The 23,510-nt window shown below is 54.9% G+C and overlaps 6 protein-coding genes across 6 annotated transcripts; 4 read left to right on the top strand and 2 right to left on the bottom strand.

Moving 5' to 3' along the window:
• Nucleotides 1-743: 743 nt before the first annotated feature.
• LDBPK_231400 (coronin, putative) lies at nt 744-2,276 on the bottom strand (the record flags this gene model as incomplete). The annotated part of the gene is made up of 1 exon (XM_003860985.1): nt 744-2,276. The coding sequence occupies one exon, from the start codon at nt 2,274-2,276 to the stop codon at nt 744-746; it is 1,533 nt and encodes a 510-aa protein (XP_003861033.1).
• A 281-nt stretch (nt 2,277-2,557) lies between these two features.
• LDBPK_231390 (hypothetical protein, conserved) lies at nt 2,558-2,929 on the bottom strand (the record flags this gene model as incomplete). Its single annotated transcript, XM_003860984.1, has 1 exon — nt 2,558-2,929. One exon carries the CDS (start codon nt 2,927-2,929, stop codon nt 2,558-2,560), a length of 372 nt encoding a protein of 123 aa, XP_003861032.1.
• Nucleotides 2,930-8,278: 5,349 nt separating this feature from the next.
• LDBPK_231380 (hypothetical protein, unknown function) lies at nt 8,279-9,679 on the top strand (the record flags this gene model as incomplete). Its single annotated transcript, XM_003860983.1, has 1 exon — nt 8,279-9,679. The coding sequence occupies one exon, from the start codon at nt 8,279-8,281 to the stop codon at nt 9,677-9,679; it is 1,401 nt and encodes a 466-aa protein (XP_003861031.1).
• Nucleotides 9,680-10,086: 407 nt separating this feature from the next.
• On the top strand, nt 10,087-11,967 carry LDBPK_231370 (hypothetical protein, conserved; the record flags this gene model as incomplete). Its single annotated transcript, XM_003860982.1, has 1 exon — nt 10,087-11,967. One exon carries the CDS (start codon nt 10,087-10,089, stop codon nt 11,965-11,967), a length of 1,881 nt encoding a protein of 626 aa, XP_003861030.1.
• Nucleotides 11,968-14,339: 2,372 nt separating this feature from the next.
• LDBPK_231360 (hypothetical protein, conserved) lies at nt 14,340-18,389 on the top strand (the record flags this gene model as incomplete). Its single annotated transcript, XM_003860981.1, has 1 exon — nt 14,340-18,389. The coding sequence occupies one exon, from the start codon at nt 14,340-14,342 to the stop codon at nt 18,387-18,389; it is 4,050 nt and encodes a 1,349-aa protein (XP_003861029.1).
• Nucleotides 18,390-20,035: 1,646 nt separating this feature from the next.
• On the top strand, nt 20,036-21,367 carry LDBPK_231350 (hypothetical protein, conserved; the record flags this gene model as incomplete). Its single annotated transcript, XM_003860980.1, has 1 exon — nt 20,036-21,367. The coding sequence occupies one exon, from the start codon at nt 20,036-20,038 to the stop codon at nt 21,365-21,367; it is 1,332 nt and encodes a 443-aa protein (XP_003861028.1).
• Between the last annotated feature and the right edge of the window lie 2,143 nt (nt 21,368-23,510).

The raw sequence follows: 23,510 nt of genomic DNA, 5'->3' as shown, positions 1-23,510 counted from the left end.
GATCTCATGCAGTTTATTTTCTTTTCAACGCGTTCACCATGCCGTGCAACATGCGCTCCAATCCACTCGACCCGGCCTGCCACAGGCCCATCCCGCGTGGTGCGAAGTAGCGGTACACACGCGCTACGGCAGTGCGCCGGCTCAGTCATCTGCGAGCACGGCCGCTGCCTCATACCCCGCCCACCCGCCTCCCAGGTCGCCTCACAGTCGCTCCCATCGTGCCGGTTGCCACCCCTGGTGCATCCCTCGCGATGGCGCAGGCTCCCCAGCAGCAGGCAGTGCGACGGCCCGGCGTGGGATAGCTCGAGTCACGCTGACACGCTGTCCATCACATGGGTGGCACGGACGCGTGCGCTGTCGCAGCCCGCTCTGACGCACCGCCGTCCAGGACCCGACCGCCGATATCCGTGACGATGAAGCGCTCTGACCCCCCAGCTCGTAGGTGCTTGCCCCTGCCACCACCAGAGGTGGTTCGGCATTGGCAGGGGTTAGGTGGGGGCTGCGTGGCTTCCCCACACAGAGTGGGGGCACTGGGCCCTGAGACACCACGCACCGAGAGGGGTACTCCATCACCAGGAAGCCTACACAATGAGAAGAAAATGAGAGTGCATCAGTATATGGGGTTGTTTACCTACAGCTTTTTTTTTCTCTCACGAAAAAACATCAGATCGACTGAAGGAAACAACAGCGAAGACTATGGGGATCATTTCTGACGCCGTCTATGATACAAGCGGTACGGTGAATTATATCGACTGGATATCCTCTAGCGCTTGCAGCATCTCTGCCTCTTTTTCTTGAAGTGCTTTTCGAAGAGCTGAAATCTCCTGGTGGCAAGTGCGTACTTTTTCAGATAGCTCTTGGAGGCGCCTCTGTTTATCGAAAATCTCTCGCTGCGTCATGTCGGCGCATGGATCCGCGTGCTTTGCAGGCCCGTTATCACCTTGGGCTGAAGTAGCTTCGGATGACGCCGGGACAGAGACGCTGGATTTCTCGCGCCCTGCGGCCGTCTCGCCCTTCGGCGCCTCCTTCAGTGGCTTTGCTGCTTGCGCTGCCACAGGAATCTTCGCTGGGGAAGGTGTGCTTCCTCCCATCAGGCGCGGTGAGTGACCATCAAACAAGCCAGACAAGTCGTATTCACGAGGATCGGCGCTAGCACCGCTGAAGAACTCACCTGCAGAGATTGCAGAGTGGTCTGCAAATGTGGAAGGGAACACATCCCCTTGAAACTCAGTGCAAGATTGCTTCCGAGGAAGCAGCATCTCGATTGTAAAAAGACTGTGATATGTCAGCTGGTACAGACGGCTGAATTCACACTTCCTGACGTCCAGTGACCACTTCGGCATCATGCACAGACCCTTCATAGGATCGTTCGAGTTCACCTCATAACTGAATGTGAGGCCTTCATTCATCAACTCAAAACACTTCACGTTGTTTTCGCCCTTGCTGCCGAGGATTAGCAGATTCAAATCCTCGTCATACACTGGTATGAATGCGGCGCTCGACTGGTCGAGTTCAGTGACTGAGTAGGGCCTTTCCATTTTCCGCGTATCCCACAGCTTTATTTGACGCTGCTGGCTCTTGCTGCAGCCGAGTGTCATGATTGTGTCCTTTCGCTTACACCAGATGCACCGCTGTGAGCGGGCACTGGCGTGGCTTTCCACCGATGACACCACTGTGCAGTCACGAGGATCGATTACTCGAAGCGTTTTGTCGCGAGAGGCTATGCAGAAAAGAGACCCTCGTAGATTCCACTCTAGTCCAGTGGCGTAGTCGGAAAGGTTGCTGATGGTGTTAACAGCGGTGCCTCTCTCCACATCCCACACGTTGATGACACGGTCAACACCTGCTGAGGCCAAAACACCATTTGCACTGGGGTGAAATGAGATGATACCACACTTTTTGTTGTGTCCTTTCAGCTCCACTAGTGGCGATGATATGTTGGATTGAAGCCCCTCTGCTGGGATACCCCAGCCAAAGATGCTGCCATCCTCGCTGGCGGTGAACAGCTTATGGTTGTTAAAAGGGTCAAACTTGACGTCGATAATTTGGCCCTTTTGACCAAGTACAAGGGGAGGGTTTGGCGCAAGTCGGCCGAAGGTATCATGCTTGAAAACTGCAGTCCCGCCAAAGGTTTGCCACGGCACCGCAATGAATTTGTCGTTGCATGAAATGGTGTTGCTACCGTCCCATAAGGCGGTGGACGATGTCACGTTTAGAAGGTGGCGCTGAGGCTTTGCCACGTGCCCTGTGGAGTGGCGAAATCGCGAGACAGACATTGTTGCTGAAGTCAGGAACAAAACCAAATCTAGAGGAAGAAGAGTGATAAGCGGAGGTAGCAAAGGGTGGTTGTCGCATGAGTCATCAGCTGCTTTACGGACTGTATGCATCTATCACGGTTGCGGAGAGCACACTCGCACATCAGCCCTTCTGTAGAGGACCAAAAACACAGTAGCTGGGTGCATTTGCAACATTTCAAAGGTTTTTCCTTTCAAGGGACAAAGCACTCATCGTGCTATACGTGTGTGAGATCTACCGTTTGGAAAAGTGTGGAATTAAGCTACTCACCGGGGTTGTTCTTCTTGTGAATGTAGTTGGAGTCTTGGAGAAGTTTGTCTGCATACTCCTTGCGCTCGTTCAACTGATGGTGATACTTCTGCCACACTTGGCTCTTCAGCAGCTCATTGGGGTCCTCCGTGGGCCACCGAAAGACCGCGACTGCCAGATCGGAGCTGAAAATCGACATGAAAACGGCCGCCATCAGAAAGCCCATCCCTGCCTTTTGGTACAAAATATGACTCTCATACTTGTACGCGATCCGCATGTCGCGGTATTTTTTCTTGAGATACCACTGCCGGAACTGCTTGTTCCGCATGTCCCACAGGATGTGGTACCACTTCACCTCCGGCTGATATTCATAAGGGCTTCCCATTTCTCCTTTAGTGACACTGGTAAGTAAAATTAACGAGAGAACAGAGAGGTGAGAATATAAGAGTAGTTAAGTGTCTTCCAGACACCGCATATGCAACAATTCTAGACGTGGCAGCTCCGCGGCAAAAAGGTTTCCACAGGCATGAGTTTGAACATCTTGATGAACTTGGGACGATACTAGCTGTGCTTGCGGCAGTTACTGCATTCCAGCCTCGTGGGCTCCCTACTAACCTTTTTTACAATGGCCTTTTCATCCTCGTAAAACAACGGCGCCCCATCGGCTCAGCTTCAACAGCGACGAGAGCAAGACTTGTCACTTGAATACATGTGAAAAGACAGCCCATAGATACCAGATCGCGGACCTATCACGACACAAAGCCACATTGTTGCCTTGCACAAACCTTATATCCATTACCGCGTCTCCAACAGCTTTACGCTCTCCTCTGGTGCGGTACGGCTCCGCGCATAGCACGTCCAACCTCAAAGGCACTCAGTTCACCTGTCCTACAGATCAACAGTTAAAACAGGAGCGACAGTGCCGATAAAAAGCCTTGCCACAGCAAGTCGGTCGCTGAAAAACAACAACCTTAAACTTTGGATCCAGTTAGTCATACAAAACCACACTTTCCTCTTTACTAAACACAGGACGTAAACCTCATATCAAAAAGGCGTCACATGAACGCCTTTCGCACACCTTCGCAACGATTCCCCTTCATTTCTTCCTCTTCATGCTTTACTCACTCTTCTTTCAGACGGCTTGCGACAAACTAGCCTTTGCATCCTGATCACACGCACACACCACTGTCCTCTCCTCTCTACCCAGTATATTCGGCCGTGCAACATGCGCTCCAATCCACTCGGGCCGGCCTGCCACAGGCCCATCCCGCGTGGTGCGAAGTAGCGGTACACACGCGCTACGGCAGTGCGCCGGCTCAGTCATCTGCGAGCACGGCCGCTGCCTCATACCCCGCCCACCCGCCTCCCAGGTCGCCTCACAGTCGCTCCCATCGTGCCGGTTGCCACCCCTGGTGCATCCCTCGCGATGGCGCAGGCTCCCCAGCAGCAGGCAGTGCGACGGCCCGGCGTGGGATAGCTCGAGTCACGCTGACACGCTGTCCATCACATGGGTGGCACGGACGCGTGCGCTGTCGCAGCCCGCTCTGACGCACCGCCGTCCAGGACCCGACCGCCGATATCCGTGGCGATGAAGCGCTCTGACCCCCCCAGCTCGTAGGTGCTTGCCCCTGCCACCACCAGAGGTGGTTCGGCATTGGCAGGGGTTAGGTGGGGGCTGCGTGGCTTCCCCACACAGAGTGGGGGCACTGGGCCCTAAGATGCCGCGCCGAGGCGTCCCCCTCGCCACCCCCCGATCCCCGAAAATCGCAGAAGCAAAAATCAAACAGTGACCATCACCAGCGCGCTTGTTGAATGGCAAGAGAAAGAGAGGATTCCTCCGCGCAGCACCCACAAGAAGCTGCACGCAGTGGCAAGTGGCAACGTCAAAAGGAGAACAAGAAGCTCGTGAAAAGCAATTTGCCGCCTAGCCTATCAGCACTCATTTGCACCACTGCGTTTCCCCACGGTTACCGAAAAAGGCGACAAAAGGAAGCCGGTGATTCTCTTGTAAAGAAAGAACGTTTTGGAAATGTTCAATGTGGTGTCTCGTATTAATACGGCAAAAAATCTGACTCGCAACTTCGAAAAGTTGATTTGGCATTTTTTCCCATGCAGCACATCGCCCTTGATGGGGCCGCTGTTCGGCCGAAAACGCGGCGAACACTACGAAGAGGATTTAGTGTAGTTTATAAAAGGGTTTGAGGGTGGAATAAAAACAACCACTTGCAGAGCCTCACAAACGCTTTGGCTTTCATGATAATCCTGCCTCTCCTCCGCCCCCCTCCCCGCGAGGAAATGGAAGCGGAAAGCAATGCCTGAAAATAGCTTTGCTGCTGAAAAATTTCCCCACCGCATCTTTATTTTTTTTTTTGTGGCTCGCGCAAAAGTCCCTTGATCCAGTTGCGCACAGAAACAAAAGATGTTATTGTCTGCTCATCTTTTTTACCGAGGTGCCTTTGCCTTTTGTTATAGGGAGACCGCCCACGGTCACCGTAGACCCTAAGATTTGGCGGGCCGAAATTTTGCCTTTTTTTGGCACAAAGGGGAGCGGCCGTTGGCTTTGGTGGGCGGGGTCGCCGGGAAAGGGCTCTTGGGCGACAGCCCCTCCCCCCTTTTGAAATGGGTGCCGGAAAAGGGGCCTAGGGAACCCCAAATTCCAGCACAACGGGTGCTACCAGCAATCGGTGACGGCAAGAGACAATTATCCGTTCAGACAGTTGCTGGATAGAACCTTTTTCAAGCAGCAGGCTGGGCGTTTTCAAGGCAAAGACGCCTTTGCCCGTGTGGTCGGGCAGCCCGGGTTGCTATTTCCGTCGGCCCCAGGTTTCTCGCGGACATTTGGAAAATACGACACCGGCACACCAACATCAAAAAGCACACACCACACCATCACACAGCCCCCGAAGCAAAGCTTTAAAAAGCACCCAACACCCGCGACGCCAGGCGGGCCCCATGCCTCAGCCAAAATCTATCCGGGAGACAAAAAGACTTCATCCCCGCCACGCAAACCCCGCGCATGGCCGCCGGCCTTTGACGCCCCGCACCCTGAAAAAACAATGTCGGCCACCGAGGCCCAGCTTGAGATGGCAAACGCCAAGCCGGGAGCACGGGTTCCACACCAAACGCCGCCTTCCCCCTTTCGCCTAAAAAGAAGAAGGCTTTTTCAAAAAGGAAGAAAAACGAAGCAGAAACGGGACCACCAGCAACAGCAAAGATAAGCCAAGCGCTTTTTTCTTTGTTGTATGCCTGAAGTGCCGTCCGGCGGTCCGCGACCTGCGCTTCGGGGGTTCCCCGCGGTTTCTTTTAGTTGTGGCCGGTTCCCCGGTTTCCGCCCCGAGGTCTTTGGGTGCCTTCGGGGCCAGCGCGCGCCAGCCAGCCCCCCCCCCTCCCCGAGACCCCCGGGGCAAAAAAACGAGCCCGCGCCCCCGCCAAGGCAACCCCGCTTACGAGGAACGCCCCGCCCGGCTGACAAAGCACAAGCGCCACGCAGCGCCTTTCCGATGAAACAGGGGGTTGGCCTAGGGAAAAAACCGTGGCCCGATGCCGGGCTTATGGGGCGCGAAAGCAACGGCCTCAAACAAAAGGCCATGGCGGCCCCTTTTTGCGCGTCTGCCAGGCGGCGCTGTGACACCAGCGGGGCGCTTGCGAAACTTTTTTTGTCGCACCGCAGCGGCCGCGTAGCTTTTGTCAAAAAAAACAGCGCCATTCTTGAAGGTGGGATCTGGGGAAAGGCGCCCCGACCCCCTTTTCCACCCTGCCGCGCGGCGCCACGGGCCCGCGCGCGCCACGAGGTCGGCAAATGGCCGGGGCCCCTGGCCGCCCCAAAATATGCACAAAGCGGCAAAAGAAGCTTGGAGAAAAGGGTCCTTACGCCCGTTCTGAAGGACAAGAAAAGCGCACTTTTATTCAACCAAACAATTCATCCGCTTTCTTCCACTTACAAATGGGCAAAAGAGGCGTTATTTTCAAAGCGCCAGTCGTGCCCAACGGTGTCTGTTAACAAAAAGCGCCCCGTCCCCCTCGCCCGGGCACCGTATTTACGCAAGCCAAAGCGAATGGGCACACATGATTGCGCGTATCCCTTGGTATTGGTTTTGCGTCTTTGGTTTGCCTTTTACAATCCCACAGAAAAGGGTGTGGGAAAAAAAAACGCTTAGCGACACAGTCGGCCCAAAGGGTTAAATGCCAGGCGTTGCGGTTGCTGCCAAAACGTTTGCGAGCAGATTTTTTTTCCAATATCTACTATTTCCTTTTTATTTTAGCACTTTTCGGGAAATTAGCGATTCATCAAGGGAGGCCGGCGCAGACAGCTTCTTTTAGCCGTCCCAGGGTTGATGACAAACAGCCGCCGGCCGCCTTGCCTGAATACTAAAAAAATCTCCTGAAGCAAAAAAAGCAATGCGAGGAGAAACGCGCCAGCGTTTTCTAGATGCTTTGGCCTTTATGCCTAAATTTTGAAGAATGCTGTGCCTGCTAAGAAAAAATAGCGGGAGCTGGCAGGTATTTCCGCCGAGAAAATTTGGGGAGGCGAACGCGTGTTGGATTTCTGTTTTTCTTGCGGGGTTTTTTAGGCTGCGCGCGCGCCCGTTAACAATTATCAACTCTGATTCCGTCCTTTGAAGCAACGCCAAGCCCCTTCATCGTAGGCCGCCTTGCGTCTACCTTGGGGGCGCGCCGCGAAGCTTATATAGGGCGGGGGTCGCTGTAAAGAAATGGTGGCGAAGAAAAGATAGGCAGTAGCTTTGAAAAAAGGCGAAAATTCGTGTTTTTGATAATGCTCTGTATTTTTAAGGTGTGGGGGTCAGTGCGTGCCTGGAGGTGGTGCGTTCAAATGTTTTTTGCCGCGGCGTTCTGTTTGCTTCTTCCGGTGGGGTCAGGTCCTGGCTTGTGTTTTTTCACGCGATATAGGGTTTTCTTGGCTGTGAAAAGATTATGCGGTGCGGAAAGAAGTGCGTAAAATCACTGAAAGGAGCAAGCAAACGTTTTTGTGATTTTTTCTGCCAGGCATGTGCGGCCACTAGTCTCTCCTCTTCAAAAAGTGCTTTTTAGAAGGGGCAGACAGAGCTGGCAGACGCACCGGCTACAGTGCAGGTTTTTGCCATGGTGTCTTCTCAGCTTTTTCCGGTCAACAGAGGGGGGTCAGGAGAAAGATTACGAGGGTTGTGGTGGTTTTAGGGGCTGATTCCGTGGCCGCCAGGAATATGGAAAGAGGTACTGCTGCAGTGTTAAGGAGCTTGCGGGTAGTTTTGGGCAGCTCTCGCAGATTTCTGCACATGCTGTGAATGGTGCAGCGGTGGGTTTACCTGTGACGCAGCGGGGTGATGCTTTTTTCGCTGAATGTCACGCTTATAACGTGAACATGGTTAAATGATGCTAGAAGAATCTGACAGTCACCCATGCCGCATGGATCTGTGCATCAGGAGGCCATCCGAAGGGAAGGTAGGGGGGGGGGTGGCTGCGGGTGAAGTACCTGAAAGCACAGCTTCGAGCTCGAAGAGGGTAGGCGCGCCAAGGCTTGAAGTGCGCAAACACCTCTTTAAAGCCAATAGCCGCGCAAATTGTCTTCTTTGCCGCCGCAACGCTCATCAGGTAGAGCAAATCATTGGATGCACGCGCAGTCCTTGCTGCTATGAATTGGTGTCTTTCACGTCGTTGGCGCTTCCGTCTTTGACTTCTTTCTGCCTCCCTTCTTCCGCGGGTTCATATCAGGTGCCGCGCAGAGCCCCGTAATAGTATGCCTATCATTCCTGCGAAAAATGAACTGGCCTCTGTTTACGAGAGCATTCGAATTACTTTGTCTAAAATACAAGAAGATTCTGCAAAGAGGAGTAGCCAAGAGCAGCAGCTGATCTCATCAGTGGCGAGCGCTAAGTGCCTAGCTGGCATTTTCTCAGCGCATCCTCCAACCAACAATGAAGTAGTGCGGGCTCTCAAAAGTGCCGGTGAAGAAGAGCAGGTGGAAGCAGAGTGTCTGCAGCGCTACCGGCGGTTTGTAGAAGCGAAAAAGCGCTGCTTTACTTCTGTGGAGGCTGACCTGCGGTCTGTATCCAAGGTACTCTCCGGTGTTTTGGCAGCCAACGAAAAAGTGGAGGAGCCCACTAGTGGTGATTACCGTCCTGAGGTGCAGGAAAATCAATGCGATGCTGAGTTGCTGCACTTGTTTCGTCTGTGGCGCACGGTCGTGTGCTTGCACGATTTAGTGCTAGGCTCGTTAATCAAAAGGGGTTTTGATGATCCTCCATGCGAACTTCAGCTTTTCAGTGCCGATGAAGAGAGATCTTATGCTCGTGAATCAGCGTTGAGGAATACTGTCGCCGATACAGAAAAAATGCTTCTTGCGATCCGGAAGCGCTGGAGAGCCCTAACTGCGGAAGCGGAGGCAGTGCGTGCCACAGCGGAAAGCATGACACCTCTGCTATTTTCGGATGAAGCCACTGCTCTGATTGCGAATGAAAAAGACGAGCCTCTTGTCGCGAGCATAAGTCAAGGACTTCATGAGCTGCAGCAATCCAGCGATCGTCTGAGAAAGAAAAAGGTTGCCGTTGATGAAGGCGCTGCAGCTCTGATAGAAAAGGTGAGAAGCCTAAGCTCGCAAACAGCAGCCTGCCGCTGCTCTGTGGAGGCATTTTCACAGCGCTCTAGAGAAGCTGCGGATGATGCTAACAGTTTGATGAGTGCGAAAGCGAGAGCTCTCCAGGAACTGCATCGAAAAGCACAAGAATGCGCATCGGAGCAGGGACTTCTTGACAGAGATGTCGGCAGCTACAAGCAGCTGTGTGCACTTCTTGTGGAGTGGGCAGAAAAAGAAAATTCGGATGCGGAGCGTATTGTAGCAGCTGAGAAAGCGTATCATTCTTTGCTTTCCAAAGAAAGAACGCAACAAGAGAAACTCACTTGTCTGCGGTTGGCAATAAAAAACCTTGAGAGTCAAGTGCGTGATGCTTCAACAGAAAAACAACGCATTGTAGGCGAAGTGCAATACTTGTCGAAGCTGGTTTCCAATCCCACTGTGGTGAAGCAGGTGCTGGCCAGGGCAACCGAGGAGTTCCATCCTGAGCGTGAAGTGACCGCAGTTCATAACTATCTGAGATTTGTACAAAAGGCTCGTCTGAAAAGACATACTTCCCACGAGTAATATCGGGTATTTAGACTTCTTCGAATTCGCTTGTCGCATCTACCAAGCAATACGACTGTGACCTTACCTCTTCACTTGCCATGTTTGGTTTTCTCTTTAGCTTGTACGCGGTAAATTCCCTATCTTGAAGCACTCAGGCTCAGTGTGCAGAATCCCCCCAAAACAAAACCAAATGACGAGCAAAGACAACAAAAAAAATATTTACCATTAACATTCGAACGCTACAAAGCAATGATCTGCTTCGACCCTCGATGAAGTCGCCTTCAACCCACGGTTGCCTCAAGGCGATTGACATCCATTACGCCAAGTTTTCCGCCTCTTTTGTTCAAAATTTGGCGCATTTACAATAATGTTTTTGTCCACTTTGAAGAAAAACGACCTTTGAGCCTCCCCCTTTTTTTTTTCGTATGCTTGCTAACGTTCGCCGAAAGCTCAGAATTGTAATGACTGCACCAAGTCCTTCTACCGCAGCTGTAGATTCTACAAATGAGCTGCTAGACGTCATGGATAGCAATGTGAAAAACGCATCTGCTTCCTCTATAGGAAGTGAGATATCGGCTTCAGGACTTAAGCGTTCATCAGACTTAGCTCCCGCATCTGCAGCTGGTGCGGAGAAGGCGAGCGCCACAAGTGAGGCAGCTCTGGAGCCCTCTACAGGGCACATGGAAAACTCTTATTTTACCAGCGCAATGGCTCACGGCAACGTTGATGCTGTACGAAAGGAAATGCAAACTCAGGAAAAGATAATTGCCACTCTACAGCGGGACAACGAATCACTCCTGAGAGAGAAGAAGGAAATTCTCAGTCGATTCAAGCGGCTGGAGCATGATTTCGAGCACCTAGAAGCAAAGCACAGCTTGCTTCTCAGTGCACAGCAGGACTTTGCGGCACGGTCAAGCATGCATACAGCAAATGACTCTGCCAAGATCGTGAATCTCCAAGCACAAGTCGAAGAGCTTCAAACCAATTTGGAGACGGAAAAAAGGCGATGTGCTCTACTGCTCCAAGAAAGGAACGACCTGGCTCAGTCTAAAAGCGATACTCCTAGTCTTGTCGGCAGCGCCGAAATCACTAATGTGGCTGTGGTGAGGGAGCAGCAAGGCAGGAGCGAAGATATGGTGGCGAAGTTGCGTGAGTCTCAACGTATTCACAGCATTCAGAAAAGCACCATCGATGCATTACACTCAGAGGTTACCCGCTTAGAGTCTGAGAGGAAGGTCTCACATAGCCGAGAGAACAACTTGCTGCGCGAAGTGGACAGCCTGCGAACGCAAGTGCGGGATTTGGAATCGGCTCTGCAGCAGAAGAAAGGGAGCATCAGGGAACTTATCAGCAGCTGCCAGGCGGGCAGTGCCAACGCACAGCGCCTTAAGAAGCAAGAGAGTCGAATTCGTTTGTTAGAGAAAGCCTTGCTAGAAAAGGACGAGTTCACTAAGAGAGCAATGGAAGAGCTCCGCGCAGAAACAAAGAAAGTGTGTGAGCGCTATCAAAGTACCATTGCTGAGTTGCGGCAGCGTTTGGAAGTCCCCAAGGATGATCCCGAGCGGCGAAGACGTATTAGCACTCTCGAAAGGGAGAACCTCGACCTTCGTGGTGGACTTGGAGGTGCCTCTGTTTCGTTAGCCGTAGAAAGTGGCCAACCGGTGCAGAAGATAGCCACTGAGCCCAAGCACCATACGGACGTGACTAACAAGACCGACAAACCCGCCGGGCAGGCTCTTAAGGCGCATGGCTCTCACGAGCTTGAAGTTACACACCTTCAATCCGTCATTGAGCGACTCCGCGCAGAAATATGCGAACACAAGCAACGAAACATCACGCTTCAGAGCAAACTCGACAGCATCCACGCTGAGTGGGATGCTAGACTTGCCGAGATGAAAACCAATTTCGCTCTCCAAATACAGACCCTGCGATCTGCCCATAATGAAGAGCTGAGTCGCCTTGAGGCCAGTCATCAATCTCAGCTGCAAGAGATTTCGAAGTGCTCAAAGGCAGGTAGAGATAGCTTGGCATCCAGGCTCTCTCGAGTTGTCGAAGAAAAGGGATATGATGCCTCCCTTATTGCCATTGGGGAGAGGCTCTGCTTTTTGGAGAAGCTGTATTGTCAAAAAGAGGAAGAAAAGACGCACGAGCTTCTAGAAATGAAGCGCGTAGCCGAGCTGGAGATGAAGATTCAAAAGGAGAAGACTGATTTACTGCTAGAGCAGAAAAACACACAAATCAAGCGGTTTCAGGTCCAGCTGGACGAGCTGCTGGCAGCTCTCTCGATTCTGCAGGCCACATCGTGAGGCATTCCAGAGTAGATTCTTTTTTTTTTCGCGCTTTTTAGATTGGCTTTTTTTTGGGTGCCCTTCAGGGTTCAGTGGACTGCGAGAGCACTGACAGAGCAATGAGCCTGCTTTCCGCCAGCGAAAAAGAGAGGTGCCTGTTTGAGCAGAAGCTTTGCGCTTTTGTAGTCCAACGTAACTTGTACCATCTCGCCGTGTCCAGAACTCTCTTGGCGCCTCTCGCTTATGTGAGTGTATCTGAGGCGAGGGCACTGATGCAATACCAAGCCCTCTTCGATTTCCTCTTTGAATATTCCTTGCATCAACTCTGTCCGCCTTTTACGACTTTCTCTCTTTTTGTTTTCGAACATGCAATGCACGCCATTTCTTTCGTGTTTCCTCACCATCAGATTGGAAACATGGCTTTTCCATACATTTCGGACTTTTTTGGTCTCTACCCATGTTTTTCTGCGTCGATGGAGTGCGCTACGACGCCCATCTTGAATCCAATATTCACAGGCACAGATATCAATACAGTGCAAAGAAGTAATTGATGCGTCTCAAGATTTTTGAGCGCCACACTCGTGAGGTGGAGTAGTTCAGCAAAGAGGGCCACATATTGCTCCGGCGTGGCATCAAGGAGATGTCGAACTGGGCAGATGCTGAGGTTGCCGCGCTTAAAGGTTCTCAGTCGCTGATGCTGAAGGGCTTTCGGTAGTTTCTGTCGCTGCAGCGGTCCTACCTTCGCGCCTCTCACCCCCTTCCACATCAAATGGACTGTGGCTTCCATATGCCTCCCGTTCTGGCCGCGGTGAAGAATTAGGGACACTGCGGCAGCTGTTGGGTATATTTGGCGGTAGAAGCGATGGGGTCTCAGTGGAGCATCGCGACGGGTAAGCTGCACATGCTTACCCAGCAGCAGATGACGGTGTGCCCGCCGAACACGTGCCACTGCGGCGGCGTAGGGGCCTTCTGGGGCGTCACTGAATCTCTGACCTACCAATATGTGCCGCATGCGCGTGACATCAGTGAGGAGTGGGCGTATCTATAATCGGCATTTCACGGTAAGACAGGTGCGTGCCAAAGCTTAAGCGCGATAAAAAGTGGCCAGGGTGTCGCTCTGCGTCCAGTTATCAGCCAAGAGGCTTTGATGGATGCCGTTGCGTTCAAGAGGCCTATCAACGTCAGTGTGGATGCTTCGATGTTGCCAAGCCACACTGAAGGCCTTTTCAACGACAGCGACTGCTCCGAGAAAATCACGCAACATCACTCCTGCAGTTTGGTGTGCACGGGCACGACTACCAGCCTGGTAAGGATGACTGGATTACTCGAAGTTCTGCGGGATAATGGTGAGGTGAGGACGGCTGCATGCGCCTTCTCCCTGAAAGGGAGCCGCACTGCGGGTGGTCGGTACACGCGTTTTCTGGCGCCGCGTGCAACGGCGACCATGACCAGGAGTGGACCTGCGGTATGTGAGGTATGATCTCCAGCTCCACATACACTGTGATCGACGGTGCTTCAACTGAGTTTTGCTCACTCCTATTTCGGGCGCCCTTTTGCGTTGACGTTCACTGCTTTTCCGCCTTCCTCACTCCTGTAATGACCCCTAATGGCGAGGGACACACCCATCTCGGTGCGTGGTGTCTCAGGGTCCAGTGCCCCCACTCTGTGTGGGGAAGCCACGCAGCCCCCACCTAACCCCTGCCAATGCCGAACCACCTCTGGTGGTGGCAGGGGCAAGCACCTACGAGCTGGGGGGTCAGAGCGCTTCATCGTCACGGATATCGGCGGTCGGGTCCTGGACGGCGGTGCGTCAGAGCGGGCTGCGACAGCGCACGCGTCCGTGCCACCCATGTGATGGACAGCGTGTCAGCGTGACTCGAGCTATCCCACGCCGGGCCGTCGCACTGCCTGCTGCTGGGGAGCCTGCGCCATCGCGAGGGATGCACCAGGGGTGGCAACCGGCACGATGGGAGCGACTGTGAGGCGACCTGGGAGGCGGGTGGGCGGGGTATGAGGCAGCGGCCGTGCTCGCAGATGACTGAGCCGGCGCACTGCCGTAGCGCGTGTGTACCGCTACTTCGCACCACGCGGGATGGGCCTGTGGCAGGCCGGGCCGAGTGGATTGGAGCGCATGTTGCACGGCATGGTGGACGCGTTGAGGGAAAAAGCGATATTTGAATCTCCCGCTGGCGGTTGTGGGGTCTGCTGCTCGAAGTTAATGTACATACGGATTGGAATGGTTCAGCGCTCCACCTTTCCTTTTCCCTTTTTTCTACTCTCTATACTGCTGGGCGACAACAAAAGGGCAGAAGCACTCAACTGGTAGGAAGAGACACAGTGTCCATTACAGAGAAGAAGCACTGGCATGCCCAGCCACGGCGAACGCGGCCATGAAGCATATTAACGTTGAAACGGCGGCGAGGGAGCAGCTCGTCGACTTTATTCGCCGCATGCATCCACAGCTGCGGCGGGAGCAAGAGCGAGTGCGCGAGTTGGAGTCGCAAATTAGTGGCCTTCAGGCCTTCATTCAAGAAAAGAACGCCGAGATTCGAGAGCTTCGCATGCAGAGCGACAGACTGACAGAGAAGTCTGCAAGTGACGAGGAAACCATTAGCACCTTAATCAAACAGATGGAGGAAATGCGCTCTGTGGAGTCGCCTTCGTCCAGCGTAGTACCGCTTAGCGCCACCACTACAGTCCAGCGCGGCCGAACGGCCGAACATGGAAAAGGGAAGTCGCACCCCTCTGCCAATGCAGGAGGTGGCGAGTACACGCCTGAGACGCTCCGACCGCTTGAAGTCGGAAACGGCGACGGGGGTCGCTCACCCGCTCTTACACCGATACCTCTCAAGGTTAATACGGAGAGCGCGCTGGCACAAGTGAAGTCGCAAAACGCCGCCGCCGCCGCCGCCGCCATTGCCGGCAAGATGGAGGAGATAGCTAACCTGGAAAAGAAGGTGCGAGAGCTGATGGAGGTGAATGCGTTCTACTCCGCTATTGTCTCTCAGCACGACCAGGAGGAAAAGGTGCGCATGAGTCAAGCACTGGCATGCCGCAGTGGGCACTCCGATGATCACGTAGCTGGTCTTCGTCAGGAGGTTGAACGGTTGCAGCTTCGCATCTCTACCATGGCCGGCCATGGCGAGAAGCTGCAGCGCATCATCAGGGCGGTAGAGTGTGAGAAGGCTGCGCTGAGGGAGGAGAACGAGGCTCTTAAAAGGGAGTCCATGGTGCTGGAGGCAGAGATGGAGGAGATGACACGCGAGTACGCGCGGACTCGAAAGTCGCTCGTAGCGGCGGCGACAGCTGTACAGCCCTCTGACTCGCTGAAGCGGTCGTTTGCATTCGCGGAGGATGTGCCACAAGCACGGGCTGCCTCGGCGCCCCAACACGGACTCACGCGAGAGCCGCCGTCCAGAGGATCAACCGCGACCGTCGACGCCTACTCGCAGCAGCCCGATCGCCGTGTTTCGTACCTCTCGACTGGCCCCGCGCCTTGCGTGTCCCCACTTGCGCGCGACGGAAAGCAGGGCATGATTGGCGGGGTAGCCACTTCAGCACAGACAGCGTCCAGCATTGCAACAACGCAGTCGCACTCGCGCTTCACCTTCCGATCGCTTCGTCCGATACGCGTGCGCAACCCGGACGCGCACGAAAGGGAGCTGCTAGATCGGATACATTTATACGAGGAGCAGTTTGCCCAGATGGAGGCGTTTGAGGCGGATCGGCAGCGCAGCTTTGATGAAATGGAGCGGAACCGAGCGGAGCTCTTCGTTTCAATGAACAGTCAGCTCGAAAAGCAGCGAAAAGAGATCCACCGACTACGCAAGCTGCACGAGGAGACATCTCTCAAGTCCTCTGTTACAGCGCATCCATCACGCAGTCACTCCTTTGTGTCCTGGCCGAACAGAGAAGAGGAAGAGGAGAGAGGCAGCTTGCGCCGCCGTGGGTCACCATCCCCTGTAGAACGTTGTCTCACGGCAGTGCCAATAGGCTCGCATTCACTGCGCTTCGTCGACTCTTCTGACGGTTTAGACGCTGCGGATGACACTACTGCAGCGTGGGCCAACGAGCGAGAGAGTGTCCTCTCACATGAGCGTCATGGGCGGCAGGTCACCTCGGGGGCTTCATCTGTCTCTTTCAGCCCTCTCGATGAGCTTATGTGGCGCGAAAAGCACGAACGCTCGAACATCTGTGTGGAGGCTGTTGAGGAAGAGCTGCAACTCTTTGTTGGCATGCACGCTGCCACCGTCCGGCTCTCTACCGGCGCACTGGAGGCGCGTGAGGCTCAGCTACTTCGCGAGACGACTGACCTGAAGAAGGTTGTGGACGCGTTGCAGACGCGCGTCGTCGGCCTCGAAGCACAGCTGGTCAGCACAAGAGAGGCGGAGAAGGTGGTCGCAGGGGACGCGACGGAGTCGGAAGCGATGGCGATGACAGGCGCTGGAGACGCAGACTCACCCGACACGAATTTGTCGCATATTTCCACAGAGCTGTGGAAAGGCAAAGCATTACACACGGCGCTTATGGCGTTGGAAGCATACGGCACCGTTTTGAAGTATCACACAGAGTCTATCAAGGGCTGTCGATTGAACAGCTCTGGCGCCGAGGAGGCGGCGGTTTCAGAAGAAGGTTGCATGGATGCTGAGATTGCACGGGATCTGGAGGAGGTAAAGATGGCGCTTGTTGCAGCTCGGTTCCCGCCGCAGTTGCAGCGATCGTTTCCTCAAGCAGTAACGCCTCATCTCTACGGCGACTCAACTGCATCAAGGACTGTGGGTGAACTCTTCAAAACTTGCCAAGCCAACACAGACGCCTGCGACGGGGCAGAGGTAGTGGGGGCTGGCAGCAGGGACCAAACCTCTTTGCACCCAGCCCCACCGCAGCCCCTTTCCCTACTTACGCAAACGCAGATTACGCCATCGTCGTCTCACACTGACAGTGCGGACAGAGAAGAGGTCATGCACGGGATGGCCGGAATTGTGGGACAGGTGGACGTGATTTCTTATATCCCGCCTGATATCTTTTCGAATAAGCAGGCAGTGGTGCGAAACCCACGGAACGCCGTCAGCAGCGTAAACGGCGGAATTCAGGAAGAAAGGATGGATGAGGACAGCGGGTCGATGGCCGCACCATCTCACGATGACGCTGAGAAGACAGTTTTCATGGTCACCGAAGCCCTTGGTGACGACGCAGTTCCACTGCCTCTGAGCACCGCAGAAGCTGTCACTGATACATCACCGCTTCAGGACTCTCTTAAGGAGGAGAATCCCCACAGCTTGACTGCGACGAGCGACGACGGGGACGCGAGCGCCGGTATGAATTTATCCTCAGAACCTCGCCAAGCTCAGTCGTCAGTTTCCGAGAGCGCTCGCCAAGATAAGGAGGATGATGCTCGGAGGGAGGAGCAACTCTCAGATGATTCCGAGGATGACAGCTCGATGGCGCATGACAACGGTACGCTGAGCTCCACCTCGCTGTTGGAGGTCACGGCGGGAGAGGAGGTGGAGTTCCTCGCACAACTGGAGAAAGAGATGGCGAAGGGCGGGTCGGAAATGGTAACGGAGCCGATCGACGACGAGGATGGGATAGTGGCCTCGCCAGAAGACCGTGACATCAATGGTGGCGGGGAGGACCGCGAGGCGGGCTGCGGCGAAAGCCAGCGTGCAGGCAGTGAAGTCGCCGCAGCGGAGGCCTCGTCCACGGCCAGTGTGTCGCCGTCGCCTTGTGGTGCTGATGGACAGCAGCAAAGCCGCCGAGGTGGTGCCTCTCAAGAAAAGCAAGAGCTCGACCCTGCCGTCCTCGAAGCTGAGCTCGACGAAGCCGCGTCGCCAGCGGAGTCGTCTGACGGACGGGCTGGTAAATCTGCTGCAGCTTCCTCGCTGTCGCCGGACCGCGACGATGTGTCAGAGGAGCGGTCTTCTTCCACATCTCGTCCGAGCACTACTTCCTCCTCGTCGTCCTCCTCGGGTGCCGGTGCGTCGACCTCGATGGAAGGCGTCCATTTCGAGTCTGCTGTTGAGCGTGATCACCCCGCACCACAGATCCCTGCTTCTGTGGCAGGACCGCCGCCGTCCCTTCCGCCAATTTCTTTAGAAGCGCTTTTCGGGGCCTCTGCAGTCATCGCTGATTCCCCCTCCACAAGGCACAACGGCGACCGCCAGCCCTTCCCTGCTTCACCCGCATCGCGCCGCTCTCCTCGGTTCCCCGATCCCAACGTGTCACCCCAGACTGCCAATCTCGACCATGCGATGAGGCCTACCATGCCTCCCAATAGCATATTCCCGCCTTATGTGCAACAGACTCCTTCGGGTACGTACTTCTCGTTGCCCCGATCCGAAGACCAACAACTGAAGCCAGCAGGTGGCACCGAGGGCCCCCAGTCGCACGGATCCCCCTCCGAAGATGACTTCGAGGCGGGGTTTGATCCTTTTGCGTAAGGCGAGTGTGCGCTCTTTTTGTCTTCCACGTGACCACTCTGTGCCGTCCAACATGAGTTACACTCCAGTCGACCTGTCACGGGCCCCCATCGCGTGGCACGACCCTCGGGGCGGCGCTCAGGCTCTCCGCGCCAGCAGGCAGTGCGACGGCCCGGCGTGGGATAGCTCGAGTCACGCTGACACGCTGTCCATCACATGGGTGGCACGGACGCGTGCGCTGTCGCAGCCCGCTCTGACGCACCGCCGTCCAGGACCCGACCGCCGATATCCGTGGCGATGAAGCGCTCTGACCCCCCCAGCTCGTAGGTGCTTGCCCCTGCCACCACCAGAGGTGGTTCGGCATTGGCAGGGGTTAGGTGGGGGCTGCGTGGCTTCCCCACACAGAGTGGGGGCACTGGGCCCTGAGACACCACGCACCGAGATGGGTGTGTCCCTCGCCGTCAGGCCAGAGTGTGGTCTTACGCAGATGTGATGCGACGTTGAGCATTAGACAGCAGCGCCCGGCTTTTCCATAGTGCTGAGGACGTGTGCGTGCGCGAGCGCGGTTGCGGCGACTCTTTGCTGCTGCTGTACTCCTCCTTTTACTGCTTCAGCTGCGCTTTGTGCTTCTCCGGCGTGTATTGTTGGCGCGCCTGCAGCGTAGCGCTCTTCAAAGTTGGCATCCCCCACTACTCCCCCCATCCTTGCGTTTGCGTTCTCGCCCTTTGGTATGTATTCGTCTTTCCGCTGTCTTGTAGGTTAGAGATGGGGGAGGAGAGGAAATGGGGACTGAAAAGAACACAAAAAGAAAATCCGCTTCTTCGTGTTGCGAAGACGCTGACGTGTTGCAGGCTTGTGCTTGTGTCTCTGTGTGTGTGTGTGTGCACGTTGACGTGGCTGCGTGCATAGTGTCCAGGTTGACTGGCCCTCCTCATTTCCCTTCCCCCTTGCTCTACCGTTCCTAGCATCTTGCTATCGATGTGTGTGTATTTTCTTGCCTGTCGTTTCTGTCTTCGAACTCCTGCATTAGTGTCGCGACGTATGTTTTTGTCCCCGTTCTCTTTTTGCGTTTTTTTTTTTTGGTTTGACGTCGCTGTGGCTGCCTGCTTTTTTTTTGTATTTGTTTGTTGCTTTCTTGTGTGGTGCTGCCACCCCGGTAAAGGAGAGCTGACGGCGCACAGGGTTTCGACAAGAACTGCATTGTTCAGCGTAGCTTGCGGCGGTGCATCGTGAGAAGAATAAAAGAAGGGACCAACACCACGCGTGGCTCGCCTCGCTTTGGCACATTCCATCCGACGCGATTTTCCCCGAGCATTCGCGAGAGGGAGAGACGTCTGTCTTGCTGTGTCCCTCTGGACAGGTGCACACGCCCACTGCAGCAAAGGAATACTCTCGCGCTGCCCACCACTCTATCTAGCCGAGCGGCACATGGTACTCGTGGCGCGCGAATATCCTTTCTCCTAGCTCCCTCTTTGATTTGTGGCCATTTCTCGAGCGGCATCTTCTGTCCGTTGCGCAGCGTCTCTGTTGGCGCAGATATACGTACACACATAGACCCCCCACCCCCTTCTGTTCGTAGACACATGCACACGCATGCATGCAAAGCATAGACGCATCCGAAAAGATTAACTTAGGAGTACCACATAGAGCGCGGACCACAACGGAACATGTCTGCTAGATCTGCAGCTCTCAGTGGTCGTAAGGAGCTACTTCAATGGCTGAACAAGTTGTGCGATGCAGACTATCCTGCGGTGGAGTCGCTCCGCGATGGGGCAGCGTACTGCACCATTGTTGAGGCTGCAGTGAACCGCGTAGCCCAGAACTGCGCAGCAACACAGTCGTCTGAGGCCCCCGTTACGAAGAGCTGCGCAGACCGGGCGCACGTGTACCTGGGAAAGCTGGACTGGTCCGCCACAGCAGCTGTCTGCGAAAACGCTGATCCGTCACGTGATTCAGTCTCTGTACGTGAAGTATGTTTTCACAACATGAGACTCCTGCAGGACATGCTGCAGGAGTGCGTACCCGCCGAGCACCGGAACACGGTGGACGCAAATCGGCTTGCCACCGGGAAGTTGCAGGACCACGTGGTACTGCTGCGGTGGTTGTACTTGTTCATGTCAAAGGTACTAGCACACTACTCGAAAAAGGCACTGGAGAAGAAGGCAGGAGTTGTAGCAGGCACCGTAGAGGGTGTCAAGCTGAACCGCACAGTGCGGCTGCGCAGTCGCCAGGCAAGCAGCAGTGATCATCGGGGAGCTCGAGGGTTGGCCCAACCGTACGAAAACAAGAATGACCTCATGAGGGAAGAAAACAGTACGACACCTCGCTGGCTGCACGCAGCCCGCAGCCCGTCTGGTACATCTTCGCGAGAGAGAGCACACCGCGATCGCGGTGATTCGGCGCGGGACAGTAATTCGCCATTTCGCACACCCACCGGGTCCAACGGCGGCCCCGCACCCGCGCATACCTCGTCCAGAGGTGGCTTACCAGACGCAGGCATCACGACTAGCTCAACCTCAGCGCGTGCAACACCGGCAACCGGTCCCGCGAAAGGTTATGTATCGGAATCTGCCCAAGAGGTTCTTCGCGAAAGGACTGTTCATGCACACTACACGCGCGGGACCATCGCCGTTCCTGAAGTTTTCCGCTCAACCCTCGTGCACTTGCGAGATGAAGTGGAGGAGCTGGAGAGGCAAGTGCTCTGCGCACAGGAGCGCCACAACTACCACCTCACACACCGAGCAAGTGAAGGAGAAACGGACCGTGTGCTCAGTGTAGCAGCAGCCAAGTACGACCAGGACACCAGTCTTGGTGAAGAGGGCCGTGAAACTCTCTCTCTGGAGGAGCTAGGGGAGCTGCTGGAGGAGAGAGATCGCTTGGCACAGCAGTATGCAACGGTGGACGCTGTTGTGACGCGAGCACTGCAATCGGCCAGGAGTCAAGGCAAACCAATACCACCGCTTCTGCGCGACCTCGTGGAGCTGCTTCATCCTGCTTGATACCGAGAGGAGATGGAAAGGAAGCATCTTACTTCGCGGCCGGCCCTCCTTTCCTGTGACGTGTGCGTGCTCATGACAGACTATAGTGCTCTCAGCTGCGTCCTGCAGCCTTTCTCTACGACACTTCCCCTCTCCGCTCACTTACACGTGCTCTGACGCGCTAATGCACTTCCTCTCCTTCACTTGTGGCGTGGGGTAGGCGTTGGATCGATGGGACAAGGGTTCCTGTTATCGTGACCCAAACACCGCAGACTTGGACGAGAGCGATCTGCTTTCGAAGCCATGTATGAGGATGCGCGTCGCACATAACAGAGCATGTATTTCCTCTTCGAGTGCACTCTGTGTGAGAGACAATGGATTCATGAACGCGCAACGCCGCGGTGAATGACCATCGCCTTCCTCGTTTGAACTCGGCAGCGCAAACAAGTGCTGTCATCGTGAAGGGAAGACCAGCAGTATAGCGGGCAAGAAGCATCCGAATATACAGAAAAATGGTACTCTGCTCAACGGCCACCTTCGAGGAAAGAAGTAGGCGGTCTTTTCTGTATCTGCTTCTTGCCATCGTATTTTGATGCTCCTGCGCTTCCATTTGCTCTCTCTGTCTCTTCACCATTCTCGCCTTCCTCGCATTTCTCCTCTTGCGTCTTTTGTGTTCCTCTGCACGACAGTGGAGAGGTGCCATCCTGCGTGTGAACCCTTCACTGAAGAGAGAATACAGCAAACCGACCAAACGCGGCTACCCGTGCCGTCGTTCAGACCCCCAACAAATCCCTCTCTCTCGTCTGGCCTCGTTCCGGTCGTTCTTCGGACAGAGAAAGACGCGCGCGCGACCACTTTGGGCGCATTTAAGCTCTCTGACCGAGGCTGAGTGTATGTATGTATGGGTGTGTGCTCTTGTTGCCTTCAACTCGTTCGGCTTCTCATCGTCAAAAAGAGGCAAGCGGTGCTCTCACCAACTGCCCTTTCCTTTTCCTTTTCCTTACATCTTCTACAGTGTAGAGCAACGGTGTACAAAGGCAAGCAAGACACAGCCATACAGATGCCCGCACCATCTACCGTGGACGACCCAACATCGTCGACTCATGCCTTCTGCATCGTTTGACAATATTACCCCTAACCCCATCTTTGTGCCCGTCTCACCTTCTGCGACTCCTCCTTGGGCCTCCTTCTTGGGCAAAGCTTCTTGTCACTCGTCCCATAGTGGGAGTGGCATTTCCTTTGCCACCGTATCATCTTCATCTTGGCGGCGTTTTCGTCTCTAATGACGGGCGTGTATGATCCCTGATGATATTTTTCGTGTCGAGTGCCTCTTCAGGCACCCACTGCTTGCCTCGACCATGTGTTTGCCTCGTACCCCCACATGCAAATCTATGTATTTATGTCTACAGATGTACGCATACCTCTTCCCCTGTCCGCCTTTTTTTTTCGAAAGTACTTTGTCACATTTGCCTTCCTTTTTGACCGCTTCGCCGTCTTTCTCTCTTTTTTTCCGATCGTTTCCCCCGACTTCCGGTGATCATGCGAGAGCACCCTGCTCGACGAAGGCCATGCGCCGCTCCGGCCCGTCGATATGCACAACGCTGTCGTTGATCGGCAGCAACGACGAAGTGGTGGAGGAGATGTGCCGGCGTTTCCCTTCCGAAATCGGCTCTACACCGTCACGGGTGCTCCCTCACCCCTCTTAGCATCGTCTTCATCTCCGCTGCTCTACTTCATATAGCTCCAACGGACTCCTTTCGTTAGCGGTCACCTCGGGAAGAATCGATACTCCCGACTATGAACACCAATGCGAAGATTATGCGTTATGCCACCGTCGCCGAGTTTTCGCTGAGGCGCCTGTGGATAGCACTGTGCTGATGCTGTACTCGCCGGACGATGCTGGGGAGCGGTTCTGCTACAGCGACGCGACGGTCGGGGGCAGCGGCGTGGAGCGGGAGTTCCTGCGCGTGGCGGCGTCGTACGTGGCGTCGCCGCACGAGGGGCCGAGGAGCGCGTACTACGACTTCTTCGCTGCGCACAACGCGACGCTGTGGACCGTGGACAGCGCGACGCGCGTTGCGACGCCGATGCAGCTGGACATTGTGTACACGTTCGTGAACCCGAGGGCGCCGTCGTTCTGGCGCAACCTTGAGGCGCGGCACGT

The sequence above is a fragment of the Leishmania donovani genome, chromosome 23 (assembly GCF_000227135.1).
Source record: "Leishmania donovani BPK282A1 complete genome, chromosome 23".
Lineage (NCBI taxonomy): Eukaryota > Euglenozoa > Kinetoplastea > Trypanosomatida > Trypanosomatidae > Leishmania > Leishmania donovani.
Note: the sequence above shows the minus strand (reverse complement) of the source record. Positions and strands in the feature narration are given on the sequence as shown.